Genomic DNA, 23,388 nt, shown 5'->3' with positions numbered 1-23,388 from the left:
CCAGTCGACGCCGGTTGACCTTGTCACTCCTCCACCGGCGCCGACGCCTGAACCACCGACGCCGTCACCGGCGCCGCCGACGCCGGCGCCGCCGACGCCGTCACCGCCGACGCCGACGCCTGTGACGCCGACGCCCCAGTTTAGCCCTCATCCGGACCCGACGCCGGCACGGCGTCCGCCGACGCCGCATCCGACGCCGCTAGAGACCTACCATCTCTACAGTCCGGTTCCGATCATTCCTCCTGTTTATCAGGAATCGGAAGAAGGGGGCGACTGGGAGGGGTTCGAGGACCCTCTAGCTGTTCAGTCACAGCTTTCTCAGGACTGGGCAGATGAGCTGGGGGAGGCCAGCGGGCTGGACACCTCGCCAGACGCTGGATTCACTTCTCCTCCGACCGTGGCTTCGGAGGAGGGTGCAGCATTTTCTGTGGTGCTGCGCAAGGCGGCTGAGGCCCTTGGGCTCGAGTTGCCTGCCGTGGCTGTGAGGACCAACATCCTCACTGAGGTGCTTCAAACCTCAGCAAGCTCCACTGAGCCTCTGCTGCCGTTTAACGAGGCCCTCACTGACGTTCTGCAGGGCACCTGGTCCAAGCCCTCCACAGTTCCTCCTGTGGATAGGAACGTTGCCAGGCGCCACCGCCCTGCTCCGGGCGACCCCAGCTTCCTGTCCCAACACCCTACCCCCGAGAGTCTGGTTATCCAGGCCTCTACTTCCCAATCCTCCTTCCCGACCGCTCCGCCGGACCGGGATTCCAAGAGACTCGAGCAGTTTGGCAAGAAACTGTTCTCGTCCCTTAGTTTGGGCCTGCGGTCTTTAAATACCGCCTGTCTCTTGGACCGTTATTCCCATTCTCTGTGGGATACGGTGGAGGACGTGCTGCCCCTGTGTCCGGAGGAGGTCCGGACGCGTCTTTCCCAGGCTCTGGCCGATGGGAGGGATGCAGCACGGCACGCCATAAGATGTGGGCTTGACACCACGGACTCGCTAGGTCGGGCGATTTCCACCACGGTGGCGCTCCGCCGCCACGCCTGGATGCGGTCCACGTCATTTTCCGGGGATGTCCAGAACACCCTCATGGACATGCCCTTTGATGGCACTCGCCTGTTTGGTGAGAAGGCGGACAGTGCGCTGAACCGTTTTAAGGACTCCCGGGCTACGGCCAAGTCCTTGGGCCTCTCGGCTCCGCGGGCGCACACCTCCGCTTTTCGCCCCTTTCGTGGCCAAGGAAGGGGCGCCTCCTCACGTCCGCAAAGCCACCAGCCGCAGAACCAACCTGCGCGCGGTCGCGGACGTGGCTTCCGCCGTGGCGGAAATGGAGGACGACGTGGTCAGCCCACATCCACCCCGGCAGCATCCGCCTCAAAGCCTTCCTAGTCCGAGCTTTCAGGCCCATACCACGCCAGTGGGCGGCAGAGTTCGCCATCACCTGCTCCACTGGCGGTCCATAACATCGGACAGGTGGGTGCTGCAAATCGTCCGAAGGGGCTACTCCCTCCCCTTCGAGACGACCCCTCCAGCCATGCCACCACAGCACCACCGTATCTCGGGGGATCATTTGGATCTTCTCCGCGAGGAAGTTTCGGCTCTCTTGGCCAAGGGGGCCGTCGAGCGCGTTCCGAGTCCAGAAGTAGGTCGTGGTTGTTATTCCCACTACTTTCTGGTTCCCAAGAAGGGCAAGGGGGGCCTGCGCCCTATCTTGGACCTCCGGAACGTCAATGCCTTCCTCCGAAAGGAAAGGTTCAAGATGCTGACGTTGGCTCAGGTTTTAGCTGCCCTAGACCCTGGAGACTGGATGGTAGCGTTGGACTTGCAGGACGCATATTTCCATATCCCCGTCCTGCCGGCCCACCGGCGTTACCTGCGGTTCACGGTGGGCCAAGAGCACTTTCAGTTTACCGTGCTCCCCTTCGGCCTCACCAGTGCCCCTCGGGTGTTCACGAAAGTGATGGCGGTGGTCGCAGCTCATCTGCGCAGATCAGGGGTCCCAGTCTTCCCCTATCTCGACGACTGGTTGTTGAAGGCGGGCTCGCCCCAGGCAGTCGTCTCCCACCTCCAGACTACGGCGGATCTCCTGCATTTGCTGGGGTTTTCCATCAACGTGCCGAAGTCACACTTGAGTCCCTCTCAGCAGCTCCTCTTCATCGGAGCGGTTCTCGATTCGGCGCAGTTCCGGGTCCATCCTCCGGAACAGCGGGTCCGGGATATACAGGCCCTGATTCCCATCTTTCGGCCTCTATCCCGGGTTTCGGTCAGGCTAGTGTTGCGGCTTCTGGGGCTGATGGCCTCCTGCATCCTACTAGTGCATCACGCCAGGCGGCGCATGCGGGCTCTGCAGTGGGACCTGAAGTTTCAGTGGGCCCAGCATCACGGCAACCTGTCCGACCATGTCTTGATCTCGGAGGGTACTGCACAGCAGTTGCAGTGGTGGCTCACGGACCGCGAGTGGGTCAAGGGCAAGAGCCTCTCCCTTCCCCAACCGGAGCATGTCGTAGTGACGGATGCGTCCCTCCTGGGATGGGGTGGCCATATGGGAGAGGCGGAGATCAGAGGCCTCTGGTCTCCGGCGGAGTCTCGTCTCCACATCAACCTGTTGGAGTTGAGAGCGATCCGGCTTGCACTGAAAGCCTTCCTTCCCTCTGTCAGGGGAAGTGTCGTGCAGGTGTTCACGGACAACACCACCGCCATGTGGTACTGCAACAAACAGGGCGGGGTGGGGTCGTGGACCCTTTGTCAGGAGGCTCTGCGCCTCTGGACATGGCTGGAACACCAGGGCGTCACCCTGGTGGTTCAACATCTGGCGGGCTCTCTGAACGCCAGAGCAGACGAACTCAGCCGCCGGTGCATGATGGATCACGAATGGCGTCTGAACTCCGAAGTGGTGCAAGGCCTCTTTCAGCAGTGGGGAGAGCCTTGGTTAGATCTATTCGCCACCGAAGAGAACGCGCAATGTCAGCAGTTCTGCGCGTTGGAATTTCCAAGGCGGCACTCGCTCGGCGACGCTTTTCGTCACGAGTGGAGTTGCGGTCTGTTGTACGCCTTTCCGCCTATACCACTTCTGCCCAGAGTGCTGAAGAAGATCAGGCGCGACCGGGCCCAAGTCATCTTGGTGGCTCCGGATTGGGCACGAAGATACTGGTATCCCGAGCTACTCAGTCTGTTGACCGATCCCCCGATACGTCTGCCCCTTCGGGAGGATCTTCTGTCGCAGCAGCAGGGGACGGTCCTCCACCCGAACCTGTCCAGCCTCCACCTCCATGCGTGGAGATTGAGCGGCGGCAGTTGATGCCATTCGACTTGCCTCCTGAAGTCTGTGATATCATTCTGGCAGCCAGGCGTCCCTCCACAAAGTCGGTATACGCCTGCCGGTGGAACAAATTTGTGGCATGGTGCACAGCAAAGGCTGTGGATCCCCTTTCCGCCCCTCTTTCTGAGGTTCTCCTCTTCCTTCTTTCTCTGGCCCGGCAGGGCTCTGCCCTGGGCACCCTGAAAGGTTATCTTGCTGCCATCTCCGCCTTCTTGCGGCTTCCTGATCAGCCTTCTCTTTTCAAGTCCCCTGTGGTTACACGCTTTCTCAAAGGCATTACACACACGTTCCCTCCTGTCCCTTTTGTAATGCCTCAGTGGGACTTGAATCTGGTTTTGACATTCCTGATGTGCGCTCCCTTCGAGCCTCTTCACAATTGCCCTCTTCGTCTTCTAACTCTAAAGACTGCTTTTCTGGTAGCCATCACCTCGGCTAGACGGGTGAGTGAGCTCCAGGCTTTATCTTCAAAGCCTCCTTTTCTATCTGTTCATCCGGACAAGGTTGTCCTTCGGCCTCGTCCCTCCTTTCTTCCTAAAGTGGTGACTCCATTTCACCTTGGGCAGTCTGTCACCTTGCCCACCTTCTTTCCGCCTCCGCATCCTTCCAAAGAGGAAGAGAGGCTCCACCGTCTGGACCCAAAACGTGCGCTCTCCTTTTATCTGGACCGCACAAAACAGTTCCGGGTGGACGACCAGCTTTTTGTTGGGTACGTGGGCGCTAAGAAGGGGAAAGCTGTGCACAAACGAACCATCTCTCGGTGGGTCGTTTTGTGTATAAAAATTTGCTATTCCTTGGCTAAAAAGGACCCTCCTGTTGGGCTGCGCGCCCATTCTACTCGGGCCACGGCGGCTACTACTGCCTTGGGACGGGGAGTCCCTTTGCAGGACATCTGTCAGGCGGCGACGTGGGCTTCGCTACACACGTTTGCCAGGCATTATTGCCTTGACAGCCAAGTCCGGAGGGATGGCTTCTTTGGCCGTTCTGTCCTCCAGGACTTTCTGGTGTGATCTTGGTTCGCAGACCCACCACCGGGGATGGTATTGCTTGGGTATCTATTCTAAGGTGAGGAATCTAACTAACGTGTTTCTTTCAGATGAACAAGTTACTAACCTTCGGTAACGATGTATCTGTAAGAAACATTAGTTAGTTAGATTCCTCACCGACCCACCCATCCTCCCCGTTCTGCGAACTGACATCTAGGGTTAAGGTTGTCCTTTCAGGCCCCTAGATTTTATTTTTGGCACCAGTGTCGGTCTTTGCATGGCTCTGCGTTCCTGGCGCGGAAGGCTATGTACAAGAACTGACGTCAGCGCGCGAGGGCGGCGTCTAAGTACTCCGACGTCATCCCGGCGCACGACGCCGACGACGGACGCGGAGCCGCAGACGACGCCTAGCGACGCGCAAGGGGTATTGCTGACGAAAAATCTTCCGGATCCAGTCTGACGCCTGGGGATATTCTAAGGTGAGGAATCTAACTAACTAATGTTTCTTACAGATACATCGTTACCGAAGGTTAGTAACTTGTTCGACAAGCTCACCCAGCTGAAAAAAGAAAACGAGACGGCGAGGTCCATGGGGGCCCTGCAGCTGAGGGGAATGAGGCGAGGAAATCCCTCGAAGACCCTACGGTAGGGGAGGAAGCCAGCAGGGGACGTCGCACCAGGCGTTCCAACAAGGTCAGCAGGGTGAAGGTCACGGACAAGGTCAGCAGAAGCAAAACTGGCAATATCAACCTCGGGGCCAGTCCTTTCGCGGGAGAGGGAACGGACGTGGCCAAAGGAGGAGAGGGGGCGAACAGCCCTCGACGAAGTGACTCAGCACGCAAGAGGACGCCTACCCTCGCCAGGACCCCAAGGGTGAGGCGCAAAAAAGTGTCATCAGGGGGAAGAGAAAATTCAAGAGCCTACGAGCATACGACACCAGTAGGCGGAAGACTGAGGTTCTACCTTCAGGAGTGGCGGCGTATAACCACAGACAAGTGGATACGGAACGTTGTGCAGTACGGGTACTGCGTAGATTTGGAGAAAAGACCTCCGAACAGGAAACCAAGGGGAAGACTGAGATCGGCCCAAGAACTGGCAATACTCAGAGAAGAAACGCGGAAACTCCTGCAAAAGGGAGCCATAGAGACAGTACCGTTCAGAGAACGCAACAAAGGGGTCTACTCAAACTACTTCGTGGTTCCGAAGGTAGACGGAGACCTCAGACCCATACTAGACCTCCGTTACCTAAACAAGTTCATCAGAACGCAAAGGTTCAAAATGACTTCACTGCAGGAGGTTCTGCCACAGATAAGAGAAGGGGACTTCATGGTCACCGTGGACCTCAAGGATGCCTATCTTCACATCCCAATAAACAGAAGGCACAAGGGCCTTCTAAGATTCAACATCGAACAAGAACACTACCAGTTCACGACCCTGGCCTTCGGATTAAAATCAGCACCAAGGGTCTTTACAAAATGCCTGTCGGCGGTAGCGGCGCACCTACGAAGGCAGGGAATACATGTCTACCCCTACTTGGACGACTGGCTGGTCAAGGCAAACTCACGCGGAAAGTGCGAGAGGCACGCAAAACGCGTAACAGACACCCTCACAAATCTGGGATTCTCGATCCACTGGGGAAAATCATCGATGGAACCGGAGCAGGTGAAGATTTTCCTGGGAGCAAAGATCAACTCCCGCAACAGTACAGTAGTGCCCAGCGAGAGGAGGACAGAGGCTCTACTGAAGGAGGCGAAGCTCTACCAGAAGGGGCGAGCTCTGACAGTGAGGGCTGTGAGCAAGATGATGGGGATGATGGCGTCCTGTATCCAGCTGGTGCCGAATGTACGCCTGCACATGAGACCATTCCAGGAATGGCTACAACAACAATGGTCACAAGCAAAAGGAAGCTGGGAGGATCTAGTGGTTGTTACGCACGCAGTGCAGGAGGAGATAACTTGGTGGAACAGAGACAACATAACAGCAGGGAGAAGCCTGACACCACCAATCCCAACAGTGACCATTACCACGGACGCATCGCAGAAGGGATGGGGAGCGCACATGGACAACCTCAGAGTGAGGGGTCTATGGGCCCCAGCAGATGCGGTCCGCCATATCAACTACCTCGAGTTGAAAACAATCCTGCTAGCCCTGAAGGCATTCCAGAGGCACCTGTTCAACAAGAGGGTGTTGGTCCAAACAGACAACACCACGGCGATGTTCTACATCAACAAACAAGGGGGGACACAGTCGTTCCCGCTCTCATCCCTAGCTCAGGAGATTTGGAGATGGGCCATACCTCTCAGGATAGATCTACTGGCAATTCACCTACCGGGGAAGGACAATGTGGAGGCAGACTGGCTAAGCAGGCAGACCTCAGCATCACACGAGTGGGAGCTCAATGGCCAGGAGACGGAGAAAATCTTCCGGAGATGGGGGACTCCCACAATAGACCTTTTTGCAACACGCCACAATGCAAAATGCCAAAGCTTCGCGTCCAGGCAACCAGATCAGCTATCCAAGGGAAATGCCCTATGGATAAGCTGGTCGAGGACATTTGCCTACGCCTTTCCACCGATACCCCTGTTGCACAGAGTGCTCGACAAGTGCAGAACCAGCAACATGACCCTGATCCTGGTGGCTCCCCAGTGGGCGAGGCAGACATGGTTCTCACAAATTCAAGAAATGGCACAAGGCGACCCATACAGGTTCGCGAGGAGGAAGGACCTGCTCTCAATGCAAAACGGAGAGGTCCTGCACCCAGAGCCAGAGACCCTCAACCTGGCGGCATGGCTCCTGAGGACCTAGAGTTCGCACACCTAAGATTGCCGCCGAGCACGATGCGAGTGCTACGGGAGGCGAGGAAACCAACTACACGAAAATGCTACAGCGCAAAATGGAAGAGGTTCACTGTGTGGTGCCGGAAAAAGGGCCTGCAAAACAGAATGACAAGAGACTCAACAGTACTGAGGTACCTCACACACCTTCTAAAGAGTAACCTCTGCTCGAGCTCACTAAGGGTACACCTAGCGGCCATCGTGGCCTACACCAGAGGTGAAAAAGGTGGAAGTTTCTTCAGCTCGCAGGTGGTGAGGAGATTCATGGAGGGAGCCAAAAGGATGGGCCCCCCGAAAAGGTTGCCGCCGCCGGCATGGAATCTGAATGTGGTCCTGACGGAGCTCATGAAGGCACCGTTTGAACCCATTCACAAGGCAACACTGCAGACGTTGACTATGAAAACAGCCTTTCTGGTGGCCATAACCTCACTACGCAGGGTGAGCGAGCTTCAAGCACTAACGCTGCAGGAACCCTACATTCAGATTCACAAAGATAGAATAGTCCTGAGAACTGACCCACACTTCATGCCCAAGGTAGTGTCGGCGTTCCACATAAATCAGGCTATCCAGATACCAAGTTTCTTCCAAAACCCGACTACAAACGCAGAAAAGGCACTGCACACCCTCGATGCCAGAAGAGCGGTGATGCACTACATTGAGAGAACCAAGGAACTCAGGAAGTCGAAACAGCTGTTTGTGTCCTTTGCTACTAGCTTCTTGGGTAGACCAGTGACTAAGGGCACCATCGCAAGGTGGATTGCCCTCACTATTCAATTCTGCCACAAACAGGCTGGACAGGAGCTAGCGGAGGGGCCGCAGGCTCACTCCACAAGGAAGAAAGGGGCCACCGTGGCCTTCCTGGCGAACACGCCCATCCAGGACATATGCCTCGCGGCAACTTGGGCATCTGTGCACACGTTCACGAAACACTACTGCGTGGACATTCAGATGAACAAGGAAGCACAGGTTGGACAGAAGGTGCTTCAGCACATTTTCAACGACCAACGCTCATCTACCACCCAGCCGCCACAGAACTAGGAAAACCGCTACAAAATCGATGCACAGCATAGTGAATCCAGAAAGATTCACGCTGCAAAACGAATAGTTTCTTACCTGTCGGTGTAGTTTTGCAGCTTGAAGATCTTTCTGGATTCACTAGCGAACCCACCCACCTCCGCCAGGAAGATGAGGCTGGAGGAAGAGGGGGTAAAATGGAAAAGATCAAACAAATACAAACATACAGATAAAGGGACAAGAAGGATTAATCAATCGCCTAGGGTTAAAAAAAAAAAAAAAAAAAAGAGGAAAGGAAAAAAGAACCCGAAGATGGCGCCCCAAAGGTGGGACTTCCGCAGGAAGCACGACGACGTCACGGGAGGTGCACCAAATGGTGTACGTCGACGCCCACCTGGGCTACGAAAAAGAAAACAAAAAACAAAGAAAAGACTACGAATCCGGACCCAACCACAAGATCGCGGAATAATGCACAGCATAGTGAATCCAGAAAGATCTTCAAGCTGCAAAACTACACCGACAGGTAAGAAACTATTCGTTAGGCTTCATGTAGTTTTCAGGGGAGGAACACAGGCCCTGGGCACCTGATTGGCAGGAGCCCAGGGCCCACTCAGTAAAAGTACATCCGCAATTGAGCAAAAAGTAGGGGCATACCATGCAAGAAAGATGGCACTTTCTCACACCCTGTCATCGTTTTGCGCCGGGAAACGCCGCTGTGCGGCACGCTTCTCAGTGTTGGCGCACACCGGGCGTGCACCCTGATATGATTGCGGTCATAGGGTGTTTGCGTTGTTTATTCTGCTTCTGGGGTGCTAGTTCTACCCTCCCCTCTAAGGGTTGGTGTTGGAAGGTGAGTTATTGGTAGGGGCAAATGTAGGTCTGCCACTGGCAATAAGGCCATTGCTCAACCCTTGGTAACGTGGCTGCGTGCAGACAGGCTTAACTTCAAAGACCGGTATGTGAAGCGTTTAAAAACACAATTTCAGGAAATAATTAAGACACAACACATAATAAAAATCCAACACCAATTTATAAATAGGAACTATTTTTATCTTTAAAATGACACCAAAACGACAAAAATCCAATGTAGGGAACCGGAGATATGAATTTTCAAAGATTTAATAAAATATAGCACTTGGAAGATTATAGCACCATATTGTGATACGTGCTCGCAATAGACCTGACCAAAGTCAAAGTTTCTTGCCAGGTGCAATGGAGCCCTGAGCGGCTACAGCTCCCGGTCTCAGTCTCTACCGTCGCACTTGAAAACTTTTCTGGAACTTTTCTTCCTGAGGGTCCCCAAAGCTCCCAGACAGTCCGGATCCGGTGAGGGTTCGCCGGCTTCAGATTTTCTCTAGTCCCGGTCTATCTCTGGAAGTTGGAGCGATGGAGCTTTAAGCGGGACGAACCTGGATGGCTTGGAGCTTTTTTTCAAAGTTGCTCCAAAGTTCTCCAACTTTTATCTGAAGTTCCTCGAGGGGTCCCAAAGTGTCTCAAACTTACTCCAAGGATCTGGAAGCTCCAAGATGGTCCTTGAAAGTTGGGAACATCAGTTCCCACAATCCACTGGTACAAAACCCTTACAAATCCACTGATGGTTCTCCACGGTGTAGATTTAGTTGATGTTCCAGTTGAGCTCTTTTAACCTGTAGCTTTCAGGGAGTCCACACTTTAGTTCTTTTTCAACAAAATAATCCGCTGGGCTGTAGTTTCATATGGTGCAGTTTTCAGAGGTCAGGCCTTAGAAATCTTTGCACAGCAAAACTTCGAAGCAGGGCACTTTTTGCTTCAGTAAGTTTCAAGCAGCAGATCTGGAGGGCTCTGCCCCTCTCAGATACTTATTCCAAGTTCTCTGGGTCATGCCGGAGGTCACTTCTGACCAATGGGAGAATGGTAACTCCTCAGTTATGACCACAAACTGTAGAGTGTGGCATTATTTTGTCCCAGAGTGCATCAAATCTTACAAATCCATAATGGCTGATTTTCCAGCAAGGAGGTAAGAGCTGGCTAAACACACCCCCTAGGATTGCTCATTTCCATAGACTCCTCCTACCATCTGCACATACCTTCCCTAATCCTGGGTCTGGTGGGGGGTCAAAAGTGTGAAGTGGAAACTGACACTGGCCCATCCCTCTGCCTTTGAAGACCATGGTTTACGACTCCTCCCCCTGGCTGCATTCCTATTGAACAGCACACTGCCCTGCCAGCAGAGCTGATTAACCCCAGGGGCTCTTTATCACCTCTTCAAGGCATATCACCTCTTCAAGGCAGCCTGGCTAATCCACTTAACTCTGACCAATCTAGGCAGACCACTGGAAGGCTGAATTTAGTCTTACAAAGTCTTATAACTTCTTGTATGTACACTTTAGGAGAAATTCAACAATGATATTGATGGATTTAATACCATTCTGGGAAGTCTTTGAATGGCATTTCTAGTCCTCTACTATCAATAGTTATTAATCAATAACTTTCTACCACCTATTCGAGACATTTGCCAAGCCGCAACATGGTCTTCAATGCACACGTTCACGAAGCACTACTGTGTAGCTATTCAAATGAAGTAAGCACAAGTGGGACAGAAAGGTCTTGCAACACATATTCAGTAACCAGAGCGCATCTTCCACCCAGCCACCACAATACCAAACCGCTACAAAGTCTATGCACAGCATAGTGAATCCAGAAAGATTCACGCTGCAAAATGTATAGTTTCTTACATGTCGGTGTAGTTTTGCAGCTTGAAGACTTTCTGGATTCACTAGCAATTCCACCCTCCTCCGCCAGAAAGATGACAGGAGGAAGAGGTTTAAAACAGGAGAAAGACTTTAAAAGTTAAAAGAAGAGAAAGAGTAACAGAAGACAAGAAAAAAGAATCCAAAGATGGCGACCAAAGGTGGTTGCTTCCAGAGGAAGCGCGTTGACATCCCGAAGGACACCAAATGGTGTTATGTCGACACCCACCTGGACCACCAAAAAAAAGACTACAATTCCGGACCCAACCACTAGATGGCGGAACAATGCACAGCATAGTGAATCCAGAATGTCTTCAAACTGCAAAACTACACCGACCGGTAAGAAACTATACGTTGGTCGAGTTGAAGGGGGCATCTCTAAGATGCCCTCAATGCTGCATTTTACATCAGTGTGGGTTTAATGTGCTGAGAAGTTTGATACCAAACTTCCCAGTCTTCAGTGTAGACATTATGGTGTTGTGGAGTTCGTAATGACAAACTCCCAGCACCATATACCCGTAATGGCATCACTGCACTTACAGTGCCCAGGAGTGGACTTGGGCACTGTAGGGGTACTGGGCTCATGCACCTGTACCCTCACCACTGGCATATGGCACCCAGCTAGAGGGGTGACTGATGTACGCCAGGGCAGTGGTTTGTGGGCATGGCACACAGGCATGTGTGCCATGTCGACTCTTCACTTTGTTCGGCACCAAGACACGCAGCCGCCAAAGGCAATGTGTGAGTGTGAAGCTACAGGGCCTCTAAGAGTGGCACAATAAGTGCTGTAGGCCTTTGAGCCCTTCCCTGGTCACAGTGCCCTGGGTACCTGTGTTGCCATTTAAAAGGGCCTGACCTGTGGCCAGAGTGCCAATTGGGTTTGGTCTTCAATGCAGTTTTAGGGAAAGACCATAGACCCTGGGTACCTTATTGGCAGGAGCCCAGGGCACACTCAAAGTACATCAGCAGTTCAGCAAAAAGTTGGGGCAACCATGCAGAAAGAGGGCACTTTCTCACATCCATGTATTGGGGGAGGCCCCTCTTGTGGACAGACTGGTAATCTCGCTGATTGCGGATTGATTAGCACTTGCCCCTCGATCCTGGGATCAGAGAAGGCAGGGTTTGCTATCAGGGCTTCCAGTTGCCCCGGGCATCCCCCTGCTTGAGTAACCCGCTCTCCAGCTAGCTGCAGCCATTCAGAGCTGTCCTGCTGAGTGCCGGTCGTAAGCCACAAACTGGTTCCATGGCTCAGTAGGAGCCGGATGATGTGCCCAGGCCCCATGGGGCCACTCCCCATTGTCAGCACACCAAACAGGAGGTCCCCAAACCCCACATCGCCCATTATTGCATGTGGCACCAGTAGGTCAGTGCTGATTCCCGCCAATCGTGGGCTTTGTAGCACCCACAATTTACCGGCTGGGGTCAGAGGAGGCAGTCTACCAGTGGGGGAGCTCACTGTGGGCTCCCAGTTCCCCGGGGCATCTCACTTACATTCCCTGTAGCCCGCACCAGTCAGCAGGTCTCGAGGCGTCCTGCCGATCGCAGGCAGACTGTCTCTGTCATACATCAGGCAGCACCCAGGCAGCAGAGGGCCTCAGCCGTCCCTTAAGGCAGTGCGGCAGCTCTACTGCTTCTCCCAAGTGCCCCTCTTCTTCCACCACAGGTGTCACTGCGGGTCTCATCGGCCCCTCTCAGTTGTAGGCCCCCATCTCAAGTGCCGCGACACCGCCAGCCCTGAAGTCGTGCTCAGGTCAGTGTTTAGTCCCACCGATCGCGGCCGGGAGCATCCGTGGTATTGTTGGTGGGGCCGGAGGGGGAAGAGTCTGCCTGCGGGGGAGCTTACCGTGGCCCCCAGGGTCTCCCTGCTACCAGTCCCTTGCCCTGCATAGGTCAGTAGTTTCCACGAGGCGTCCTGCCGGTCACAGGCCGAATTACTCCAATACGCCACACAACAGGTAGCACCCAGATGGCTGAGGGTCGCCACCGTCCCCATAGGCTGTACAGCAGCTCCATGCAAGTGCTGGACTTGTCGGCTCTTCTCAGCCGCAGGACGCCATCTCAGGCACTGCTGCGCTGGCAGGCCCCCAAAGCCGCTCTCGGTGGTAATGGGGAGGGAGTCTCCCACCTCAGGAACCAGCCAGGCAGCGGGGTATCTGGAGCACCCCGCGGTGGTTGGACGCCTCCCGCCGGACTCACACAGCTAGCCTCCCTGATATAGGCTACTCCGCCTCCATTTTGTCGTTGACCAGGCGGCTCCGTTAGTTGCTGCCGACAGCCTCTTCAGTCATAGCAGGTGCTTGTTTGGAACTCGGTACTGCTGCAAGTAAGGGTGCCCCAAGGCTAGAGGTGCCCTCACTGGATGAATATCGCTGGAGGAGAGTCAGGATGATAACAGATCTTAGAGGGCTCCGGAGCACTCTGAGTGCGACTGCAATCTTTACTCGTCAAGCCTTGCCTCCTATAGGTAACATTCCTATTGCTGATCTCTAAGGCAGCAACATGATCCATTGCACACACAGTTACTAAACATGATTGTGGATGTGTTAGCACACCAACCACCAACAAGCCAATATAGGACAAGCAGACACTTTTTCAGACAAGTGCAACATCTACGGGTTAGCAGCTGCTTTGGGAGAATACTGCTTTATAGTCTATGCAAAGTATGTGTATCTACAGCACACATACCTCTAACGGATTGTTACTTACCCAGTAAGCATCTGTTCTTGGCATGTAGAGCTGTAGATTCACATGTGCCCTCCCCAGACACATGTAGTTGCAGTTCTCATTATTTACATTCCATATGCATGGACATCTCTTTACTACACACTCACTCCATTCTCATCCCCCTGAGGGAAAACAATCTAACAGTGGAGTCGATGCCCATGCACACTATTACAGAAAGGAGGAGTCCCCTTACCTTGTGACTAGAAAGACTTATTTGGAGAAAAACTTGCAAACATCTGGACCTAACACTAGATGGCAGGAGTATGCAAAGCATGTGAATCTACAGCTCCACATGCCAAGAACAGATGCTTACTGGGTAAGTAACATAATCCTACCCATTTGACTGCAATCACACATGGAACGTGAAAATGTTTTCGTGTTGAGCATGGTGTTCCTATTTTACACATTGGCTTACTTATAGAATTGTATGACAACATTGAAATGCAAGATTTTCTAAACATGCTGGTTCTTATTTTTTGTCTCTTTAGTCCATGGAGAATGGCTTGAATTACATGGCTGTGGCTTTTGCCATGCAGCTGGTAAAGCTACTATTGGTAGACGAGAGAAGCGTTGGCCATGTCACTGAAGCTGATCTCTTTCACACCATTGAAACCTTAATGAGGATCAACGCACATTCCAGAGTCAACGCTCCTGAAGGGTTGGTTGCAATTTGATGTTTTGTGTGTGGATGAATGCATGTCTTGAAGTACATAGTCCTATTTATAAATTTATTTTTCATTTTCTTGTGAATTTTTAAAAACTGATTGTGAAAGCACTAGGAAATGGATAAGCACTTCCATCTGATTTTAGGATTCCTACTATAGACCAATATTCATTTCTGATGGATACATCTGCCTGAGTAACCTCATCTTTTGAATTATCCCTATGCGCAGCATTCCGCTGAAACTTTTTTCCATAGCTCTCTCACGTCGTCGAGGATGTCACAATGGAACGGCCCTGCTCCCGAACCCGCGCAACGTCATCGAAGCCCACCAGTAGACCTCGTCGGCGTGCAGACGTCTGTTCCCCTTTTTTTCTGCTTCATCGACGCGCAACTGTTTTTCTAGGGCTTTCCATTTCTGAGGGTTTCATTGTTACCAGTTCTCCTGAAATTGTAGTATTGCAATGGCTGCTCAGAAGATGTTTGGTTTCAAGCCTTGTAGGGAAGACAGGGGTCATATGTTGATCGCTGACCACCATGAGGATTGTCTTTGGTGCCTTTCGTCTGATCACAACGTCGAGGGATGTTTGTCGTGCCATTGCATGAATCCAAAGGCCCTCAAGGAGAGGGAGGCTAAGTTCATGGCCAGAGTGAAGAAGCAGAAGATAGGCCGAAGAAGGACGAGATCGCAGTCTTAAGTCTCCATCGCCGCACACCTCTAAGTCGTTGAAGCACTAGAAAAACCAGCGTCACAGGTCTAGGTGTTGCTCGTCCAAGAATAAGTCTCTGGTACTTCGGCATCCTTCTCATTTCTTAAATTCGATGTTTGCCAGGGAGGCTAACCCTAATGATCCGCCTTTTGGCCCCATGGGGCAGCTCTTTCAACTTGAGCTTGCCACCTCATTGTGCCCAGGCACCATTTATAATGTTCATACTGATAACGCCGGAATGTTGGCCTCTTCCGAAGCCCTCTACGCCTGTGCACTCCCAGGTGGAATGAATGTAGTTTTCGCCAGCGCAGTCTCTTCCTCGCCAGGGGCCTTCGGCTGTCCCTTTGGAGCCTCCATTGACGCTGGCCCCAAAGTAGTCGACCCCAATATCGAAGATGAGATCTAGAAGGGAGGCTACTGGAGAAGGAAGAATTCCAGGAGCAGTAGGAAGAAGCTGAGGAAGTGGAGAATGTTGATCCCATGCAAGAGTTTGAGGGACTGCAGGAGGCAGGTGGTTTAGATAAGTCTCCAGAGTGGGAACTCAATTCTCCAAAGGTTTTTTCTTCGCGCAATGTCTCGTCTTACCACTCAATCTTAAGGAAGGTGGCTGATCTACTGGACTTGCAGCTGCCTACTGCTGGGATCAAGTCAAACATCGTGACTAGGTTCTTCACTCTACTTCAGCGACTGAGTCTCTGCTGCCCTTTAATGAGCCTTTGACTGAGCCCATCTTAGAGGTATGGCAGAAGCCTGACTGCCCCTGCTGTGTCCAGATCAGTGACTAGAAGGTAGAGTAGTGCCTGAGGATCTGACTTTATCTGCACATCCATCCCCTGAGAGCTTAGTAGATCTGATAAACATCTAGCTGCAGATTCCTTAACTTAGAATTATCCCCAGGCATCAGACTCGAGGCGTAATTTTTTGTGCAGCAGCACCCCTGCGCACTGGGGGATGGCGCCACATGACCCCGCCCTGACGTCGTCCACGGAAGGGACGTCAGCGAGGTCATACAAGTCCCTCCCGGCGCGCTGACGTCAGTTTCCTTCTTTTCCGCGTGCATCGCGGATCTGGAGTAAGCGGTTCCTCTGGCCTGCTTTCAGGCCCATTTGACTTTGCGTCTGGTACAGTGTGTGAGAAGTTGGCCTGATGTATGATGTCACTAGTTCTAGTGTACACCTTATATCAGTCCAAATACCCTTATGGTGATTGGTTGTAAAGTCAACCTTATAGACCAGCTATCCTAGTGGTAGCATGGACAAGAGCAATCTTAGGCTAAACTCTGAATGGCATGTGAAGCCAGCTGTGATACCATATATAATCCCTTGAATACCAAATGAAAGGACACCACAACAGATATATATATAAAATAAAGTGTGTTTATTCTAGACAAACCCTCAGCACTCTTTATGAGATTCGAGGTAAGTACAACACAGTCTTATTTAAGCATACATTAAGTCACACAGGTAAGTAATACAGTTAGGCCCTAGGGGCCACGCAAACCATATACTAAGTAAGTGGTATAAGGACCACTGTCACGGAAATAGGATAGGCCTAGGGAATCGCTGGGGCTACACTACACTAGCAACAGTTAGGAAGTGGGAGGCCCACGGGATTCAGGTGCAGAGTGGAAACACTCACGCGTAATGCGTAAAAGTCGATAGAAATAGTAGTTAGCTATTAACAGTTTAAGGACACTTCTAAAGCAGCTAGAGAGTCGAGACTCGGAAACAAGACCCTAGGATAGTCACTACCCTTGTGAGCACCGAAGTACCCAAGTTACCTAGCCCACAGGCTGCGGGTGCATAGGTGTGAACTTGCGTCTGGTTTCGTCGTGGACTTCTATGGATGCCTGAAGGAAAGTTGCTGACAGGCAGTCAGTGAAGAGTGTCCGGTGGATCCCAAGGCTGGGGTCAAGAAGAGAGGAGACCTGCAAGCAGAAGGGACAGTCAAGGTCACTAGCCAATGACCACGTGGAACCAGGAAGGAACCAGGCGATGTCATGAAGATTGAAGGTGAAGCTTGTCGCTGCAGCCACGAGGACCAGGGAACGTCGAGGACGACCAGGACCAGGAGGCGAGCTGTCCCACGAAGGCTCTTGTTGTCGGCGGCGTCGAAGTTGGACTAGGACTCACCAAGCCTTGGCAAGCGGAACCCACGAAGAACGGAGGACTTGCTTCTGGTGCAGACCAGCAAGGTCTGGGGTGCTTCTCTTTTGCAAGGAAGCGGGAGCCAGTCTGGAGGAGCCAAACCAGCGGTGAAGATTTCTGGATGCGTCGTCACAAAGGCCACTAGCTAACGGGCAAGCAACCGGACAGACGCGGCAAGCAGGAAAATGCAGAAGGGCCCCACGCAGGACTCGTGGAGTGTGGGGGGGCTGATCTTCGGTGCAGATGGTGGTTGGGGCTTCTCAATCCCCGGTGCACAACTTCGAGGGTGCCTCAGAAGCTGCGCTGGAAGATACTAGCCACTTTTCCCAGGTAGCCGGTCTCTCGTCGCCTCCACGGATCTCAGCTCGGCTGTGGATGTGGATCAGGGTCGGAGAAGTCTGGAAGTCAAGGCTCTGGTCGGGCTCTGCAGTCGGTCCCTCGTAGAACTTCAGCAAAGCAAAGGGTAGTCACTTGATGGTGCCTGTTTGCACAGGGTAGCCACTCCTTGGCCACAAGGGTGATTCTTCAGTCTTCTTCTTTCGTCGAATGTCGAAGGTCCAGAGTTTCTGTTCAAGTTGCAGGTTCAGGATAATCTAATCTCCTGGGGCCCAGCTACCACTCTTATACTAATCTGGGGGGCTGGGTTACCTGCTAGGTCACGCCTTATGGGTGGGACCTGGGAGGGGGGTGGTTACACCCCCTTCCCTTTGTCCAGTTTCGCGCCAGGACTGGGGCTGGAGTGCCCCAGCACCGGTTTGAACTGGACTATGCACAGGACACCTTGTGTGCCCCAGGCATGTCTCATTCTATTCATCCCTCCCTGCCCCAATACACTAAGGCCTGTCTGGGGTGGTGCTCGCACCTCCCAAGGCAGGAAACCTATTGTCCAAGCCTCCCTTGCCGGGATCACTCCCAGCAGCAGGAGGTCAGACTCGTGTCTGTGGCAGCAGCATCCATTTTGTGATGCTGGGGCTCTGGTTAACTTTAACCGGGTAAGTAGGTTACAACATGTCTTCTCCCTCTAGAAGGGAGGGATAATATCCTCATCCCCAGAAAGGGGATGGGGGTATTATTCCAAAGTGTTAGACACCTTATACGACATGTTTTGATAAAGCCAAACCATAGTTACCATAACCGTTTAAGATTATAAGGCACTTTCAGAGTATATGGTAGGCTATACCATAGAACAGCTATAAGGACATGGTTCCGAAAGCTGCAGACAGGCTCAGCTCATACTAGAGCACCATCTCACATGTTACCAAGCACTCTGCCTCCAGGATTGTTAAGGCCTGCCATAGGAGTGGCTGATAGGTACACATGTGTCTATATGTAAGTTAGGTATAGGAATATTACACCTAAGCAAGGAGTGATTACACAACCTTGCCCCAGCTGAGTGATCAGCCAGTTGTGTCATAATGGAAGGCCAGCCCAGGGGTGGCACAATACATGCTGCAGCCCCTGGTAGGCCTAGGATACACCTATGCCCTGGGTACCTAAGGTACACTGTACAGGGGCCAATAAGGTGATCCTATCCAAATGGGTTATGCACCTAAAGTACATAGTATCAATTTAGAGAGAGAACAGCAGGGCTGTGGGTCTGGTTAGCAGGCCCACAGCCACATCTAAGTCGAAAACCAGTAAAGCAAAAGCAAAAAGTGGGGGTCAACATAGAAAGCAGACCCTACTCTCCTACACAGTGTGCGATGCCTTCGGGCTTTAAAACTTGTGCCTCCTGTTTGCGGCAAATGTCCTCGACGGACCCACACCTAATCTGCATGTGGTGTCTGGACAAACGCCACGACCCGACGGATTGCGACGCCTGCCAACAACTCGAGCCGAAGTCCCGGCGTGAGCGCTGGATGAAACTACTTTCAGCTCGCCTGTCCCGGTCGGAATCATCACAGCCCTCTGGCCTTCTCTTCGGCGGCAGGTCCTAGTGGCGGAGGGTTCTGTTTGCTGCGTCGGTCGCCGTCTGGTTCCTGTGTGCATCACTCGCCCATTCTTGGTAAGTCCTGGCGCTTGTCGCCAAGGTCATCGACCTTCCTTCCTCCTGTTGAAGGGAGCGCTCGTTCCTGGACTTCTCCAGACATCCGCCCCCGAGAGTCTGCCCTCCCCTGTCTGCCATTTCCTGGCGCTGGGGCGACTCTGACCCAAATGGTCGCTTTTGCTGCGGCCCTGCAGGCCTCTCTTGCGCCCCCTTCTCTCCCTGGGGCGGCCTCGGACCCTCCGCTGTGTGCAGGGCCTCCGGTGGGCTCGCCCCCCGGCGCTGACTGAGCTCCTTGCCTCTAAGGATGATGGAGGTATGGCGTTGTCAGGGCGCGGCCCAGCTGGGTCCCCCCTCTTCGGCCCGTAACACCCCTACCACGCAGCATAGTCCAGTGTGGCTCCCTTTCGCGTCCCAGGTGTTTGCTGGTACTTGCAGCTTGTCTGAGTTCCCCTTGGCCCTCAGGACAGGTGGCTGTCTCTTGGGAGTCCGAGCCGGCACTGGTCCGGCGCCGTAGACTTGCTTCTCCAGTTCCATTCCCTGCTTCACAGTAGGAACCTGTTGTGGTTGAAGCCGAGTCGGCGCCGTAGACCTGCCTCGCCTCGCCGCTTTAGTTTCCTTAACTCTGAGCTGGAGCCTGTTGTGGTTGAGGCCGATTCGGCGCCGACCGATAACGCCCTGACGCGGCCTCGACGCCGGATTCTCGACTCCTCTCTGGAGGCTTCCGGCGGAGGTTTGGCATCACCCCGTCGTCCGTCAACGCTGGTTCCGTCCTTGCCTCTTCCTCTGTTGGAATTTGTGGCTCCGGCGGATTCTCGCCTCCTCGCGAGCCCCTTCAGGACCTTCATTCATCCATGGGGTTTCCCCTCTTTGGACATTGGTCTAATCCTCCGTTCACCGGACACTCCCCTTGGAGTGGGCACTCAGCTTACAGCTCTCACCTACAGATGAGTTGCTGTCCCCTCCTCGGCAGGCTGCTGAGGCTGGGTTTGCGAGGGTTGTTTCCATGGCCGGCCGCCTTCTGCGTATGCAGCCCCCTTCAGTTCCCCTGCCTATAGACCCCCTGTTGAATGTTCTCCACCACGGTTCGGGGAATGTAGAGCCGCTTCTGCATTTCGAAGCCTCCCTTTATGATGCCCTTCTGAGGACCTGGGCTCGGCCAGTGTCGGGTGATCCGGTGGCTCGTTCCATCATGCACCGCCACTGCTCTGCCCCAAACGATCGGGTCTGGTTGTTTGTTCATCCAGACGTTTAGGGGCTTGTTCTGCAAGCTACCTTTCCTTCATTACCTCCGCTGCTGCTTCCTCCCTCCCGGGAGTCCAGATGGCTGGAGTCGTGGGGTCGTAATATTTTCACCTCCACTAGCGCGGCTCTTCGCTCCCTCAATACAGTGTGTGTCTTGGCTCGGGCGACTTCTGCCCTTTGGGACTCTGCCGAGTCTCTTCTCTATTCCACCTCTGAGGGCAATCGTGTTGACCTCTTCCATCAAACCTGTGATCATTCCCCCCCCCCCCACCCCTACACTTCTGTCCCGATGAAGACCCTGGAGGAAGGGATACAACAGCCTACTGATCTATGTGGGTCGAAATGTCGACATTTAACCATTGAGCCAGTGTGAACAGAGATTTTGTACTGTTACTGTTTAAAACCATGGCTACTTAATGTTTTGATAAAATTGTGAATAATAGGCTTGAGGAATGAGCCACGTGTTTTCCAAGTGACGTATTGATTTGATGCACACTTTAACCTGCAGTCACTTTCTGATCCTCTCTTGAATCAGATTCACCCCACCTCCTTTTCCCCTTTTCATTCCCATCTAGGGGCACTTTCGATTGCAATATGTGAATATTGACAATAACAGATCAATGCCCAGTGTGAATAAAACACTGTGAGCACCAAATACTCTTTTGCCTACTTTTGCATTTGAATTTGTTTTGATTCATGTGATTTTTTTGCATTGCCGTACTGTTTTCTGGGACCAATTTTTTTCTTGTACTCAGGTTTGTCGTCGTTCTGCACAGCGGGTGCCTTGTACTCAGGATTGCCGTCGTTATGCACAGCGGCACTTTACTTTGCATGTTTTATGGTACACTTCAATGCCTTTTCATGCTGCTTCGGCAATGACGGTTCCCATGGTTCTGCTTCAGGGGGTCTTGTCTGTCCCGTTCATTCCCTATACAGTCCCTCTCTTCTGTGGGGGTGCATTTCTCCTCCCGGTCGGAGGTGGTGGTTCCGGGGATCTAATGTTGTTCTCCACAGCTCTGTGTGCACTTATTCATGGTTCCTAAAGGCACCTTTGGGGCCTTGGTTGACACAACCTTCAGATGTCTTTCTTACTTTGGGTGTCACCCTTATCAGTGTCTGGAGGCCTGCGGAACGGTTCCTCTTCCGAGGTCGTCCCGGCTGCTGCGCCCTGCATCTGTTAATGTGCATCTTCTGCTTGGCCTTCCAGTTGCCTTGTTGGGCAGTCCCGTGCTCGTCTCAACTATATTTTGTTGTGACTGAGTTTTGCAGTTGGCGTGTCTTATGTTTCACGCCCGTGCTTCTGGGACGATGCTCAGTTCTGTAGTAGGGGATCTCTGTGTATAGTCATAATCTATGAATAGTCCCGCCCATGTGCGGGGACCCCGGAGCAATCAAAATATCTCTTAAGCTGTCCTGCATTTGCAAACCTGCAAAGACACTTAAGAGACAGACAAAATAATACAGCCTAATAACAATATGGCTGCACTGGCCAGCACTTCCTCTGAAGTGAACACAAAAGCCAAAATAAAGTTTAAATGTCATTTTTATTCACATCTGACATGTTCCTTTATTGTATCACACTCCCTTCACCAAAATCCCTTTAAACAATAGAGAGGAAGGGGTGGACAGACAAGCCCTATAGGCTGTCATTATGTGTCTGCTAAAGGGATACCGTGCCTTTAAGGAACTCTCCAGAAACCCCCGGTATCCCAGGATGCACAGCCAAAGCAAGTTACTTTCAGTTCTTTTTTCCGGCTCCTGCTAGCAGGACCCTGGAGCTTGAGCTCTACCCTTTTGGGTGGATATTTGGACTAAATTTTGGTTTTTTGGATAAAATAGTGTGTTCATTCGACGTCTAGAGCCTTTCTCTACTGCATCCTGCAATTTAGTGCAATTTGACCCACTCTTAGCATGGCTTTATTTGATAAATGCCCTGAGTGTGGGAGGAAAAAGGCCAAGACGGACCCACATGATGTCTGTATCCTCTGCTTGTCATCCTCACATGTCCCTGCTACATGTGCCATCTGCAAGACCTTCTCCAAGAGGACCCTGAGGGACAGAGAGAAGATTCGCCTCCAGGGACAGGAGAAGCAGAGGACAGGTGGGACTTCGGGGCATGGAGGATCTCATTCCCCTTCCTCTGCCCATGCTTCAGCCACTGGAGGGACCTTCGGGCAGAAAAAGGAGCAGTAACGACACCTACCGGCGGGTAGGTCGCGTTCGACGGCGAGAGGTAAAGCACCGGTGTGTTCGCCGTCGATCCAGGGCTCTGGATCGCGGCGTTCTCGACGTTCGACGTCGAGAGAGGGGCCGGCGAGACCTAGGACTAGGTCGCCGTCGAGGATTCCGCAGTCGACGTCGTACCGAGCCCCATGGACAGCGCAGATCGCCGTCGAGGCGACCCCGCTCGGCTCCTTCGCCGTCGACTCATGGATAGACGCCGACGACATCGACGCCGAGACACCGGCGACTGCCGTCGAGGCACAGCTCGCCGTCGAGACACAGATCGCCGTCGAGGCACAGATCGCCGTCGAGGCGAAGGAGATCGACGTCGAGGCACGGATCGCCGTCGAGGCGAAGGAGATCGCCGTCGAGGAGACATCGTTCACCGTCGACGTCGAGAGGCTCTCCGTCGACCTGCTGTTCGACGTCGAGGGGCCACCGAACGGCGAGGAGACACCGTACGAGGTCGATCAGTTCGACGTCGGTGACATCTGGTAACACGTCTTCGGTGATTACGATCTCCAGTCGTGGATCTAGGAGACGACGGCGCTCCCCCTCGTTTACTTCAGCACGGGATAGGCCCGCCAAGAAGAGAAGGGTGGACGGGAGTCCGGACAGTGCTGGTCCAGGTTCTCCTGCAAGGAGTGATGGAGCTCCGCAGCCTCTCCCTCAGCCGCTGCCTCAGAAGCCGCCTACGCCTCCCCCGCCTCCTCCTCCTCCTAAGCGACCTACGCCACCTCCGCCAGTGCCTCAGCTCCCGCCGTCTCCTCGGCTACCGGTGATTCCTAAGGCTCCACGCAGACCGAGGTCACGCTCTCGATCTCGCCGG

The 23,388-nt window shown here is 53.2% G+C and overlaps 1 protein-coding gene across 10 annotated transcripts in view; it reads left to right on the top strand.

The window, feature by feature from the left end:
- Positions 1-23,388, top strand: part of CNOT1 (CCR4-NOT transcription complex subunit 1) — a 1,579,387-nt gene that overhangs the window by 1,140,853 nt on the left and 415,146 nt on the right. For all 10 annotated transcript variants that reach the window (XM_085638198.1, XM_085638193.1, XM_085638201.1 and 7 more), the window contains one exon: positions 14,078-14,247. In XM_085638198.1, coding sequence (XP_085494324.1) covers positions 14,078-14,247 — 170 coding nt within the window. The remainder of the gene's footprint in view (positions 1-14,077; positions 14,248-23,388) is intronic.

The sequence above is a fragment of the Triturus cristatus genome, chromosome 12 (assembly GCF_964204655.1).
Source record: "Triturus cristatus chromosome 12, aTriCri1.1, whole genome shotgun sequence".
Taxonomy (NCBI): Eukaryota; Metazoa; Chordata; class Amphibia; order Caudata; family Salamandridae; genus Triturus; species Triturus cristatus.
The sequence above is the reverse complement of the archived record's forward strand: the minus strand, read 5'-3'. Positions and strand labels throughout refer to the sequence as shown.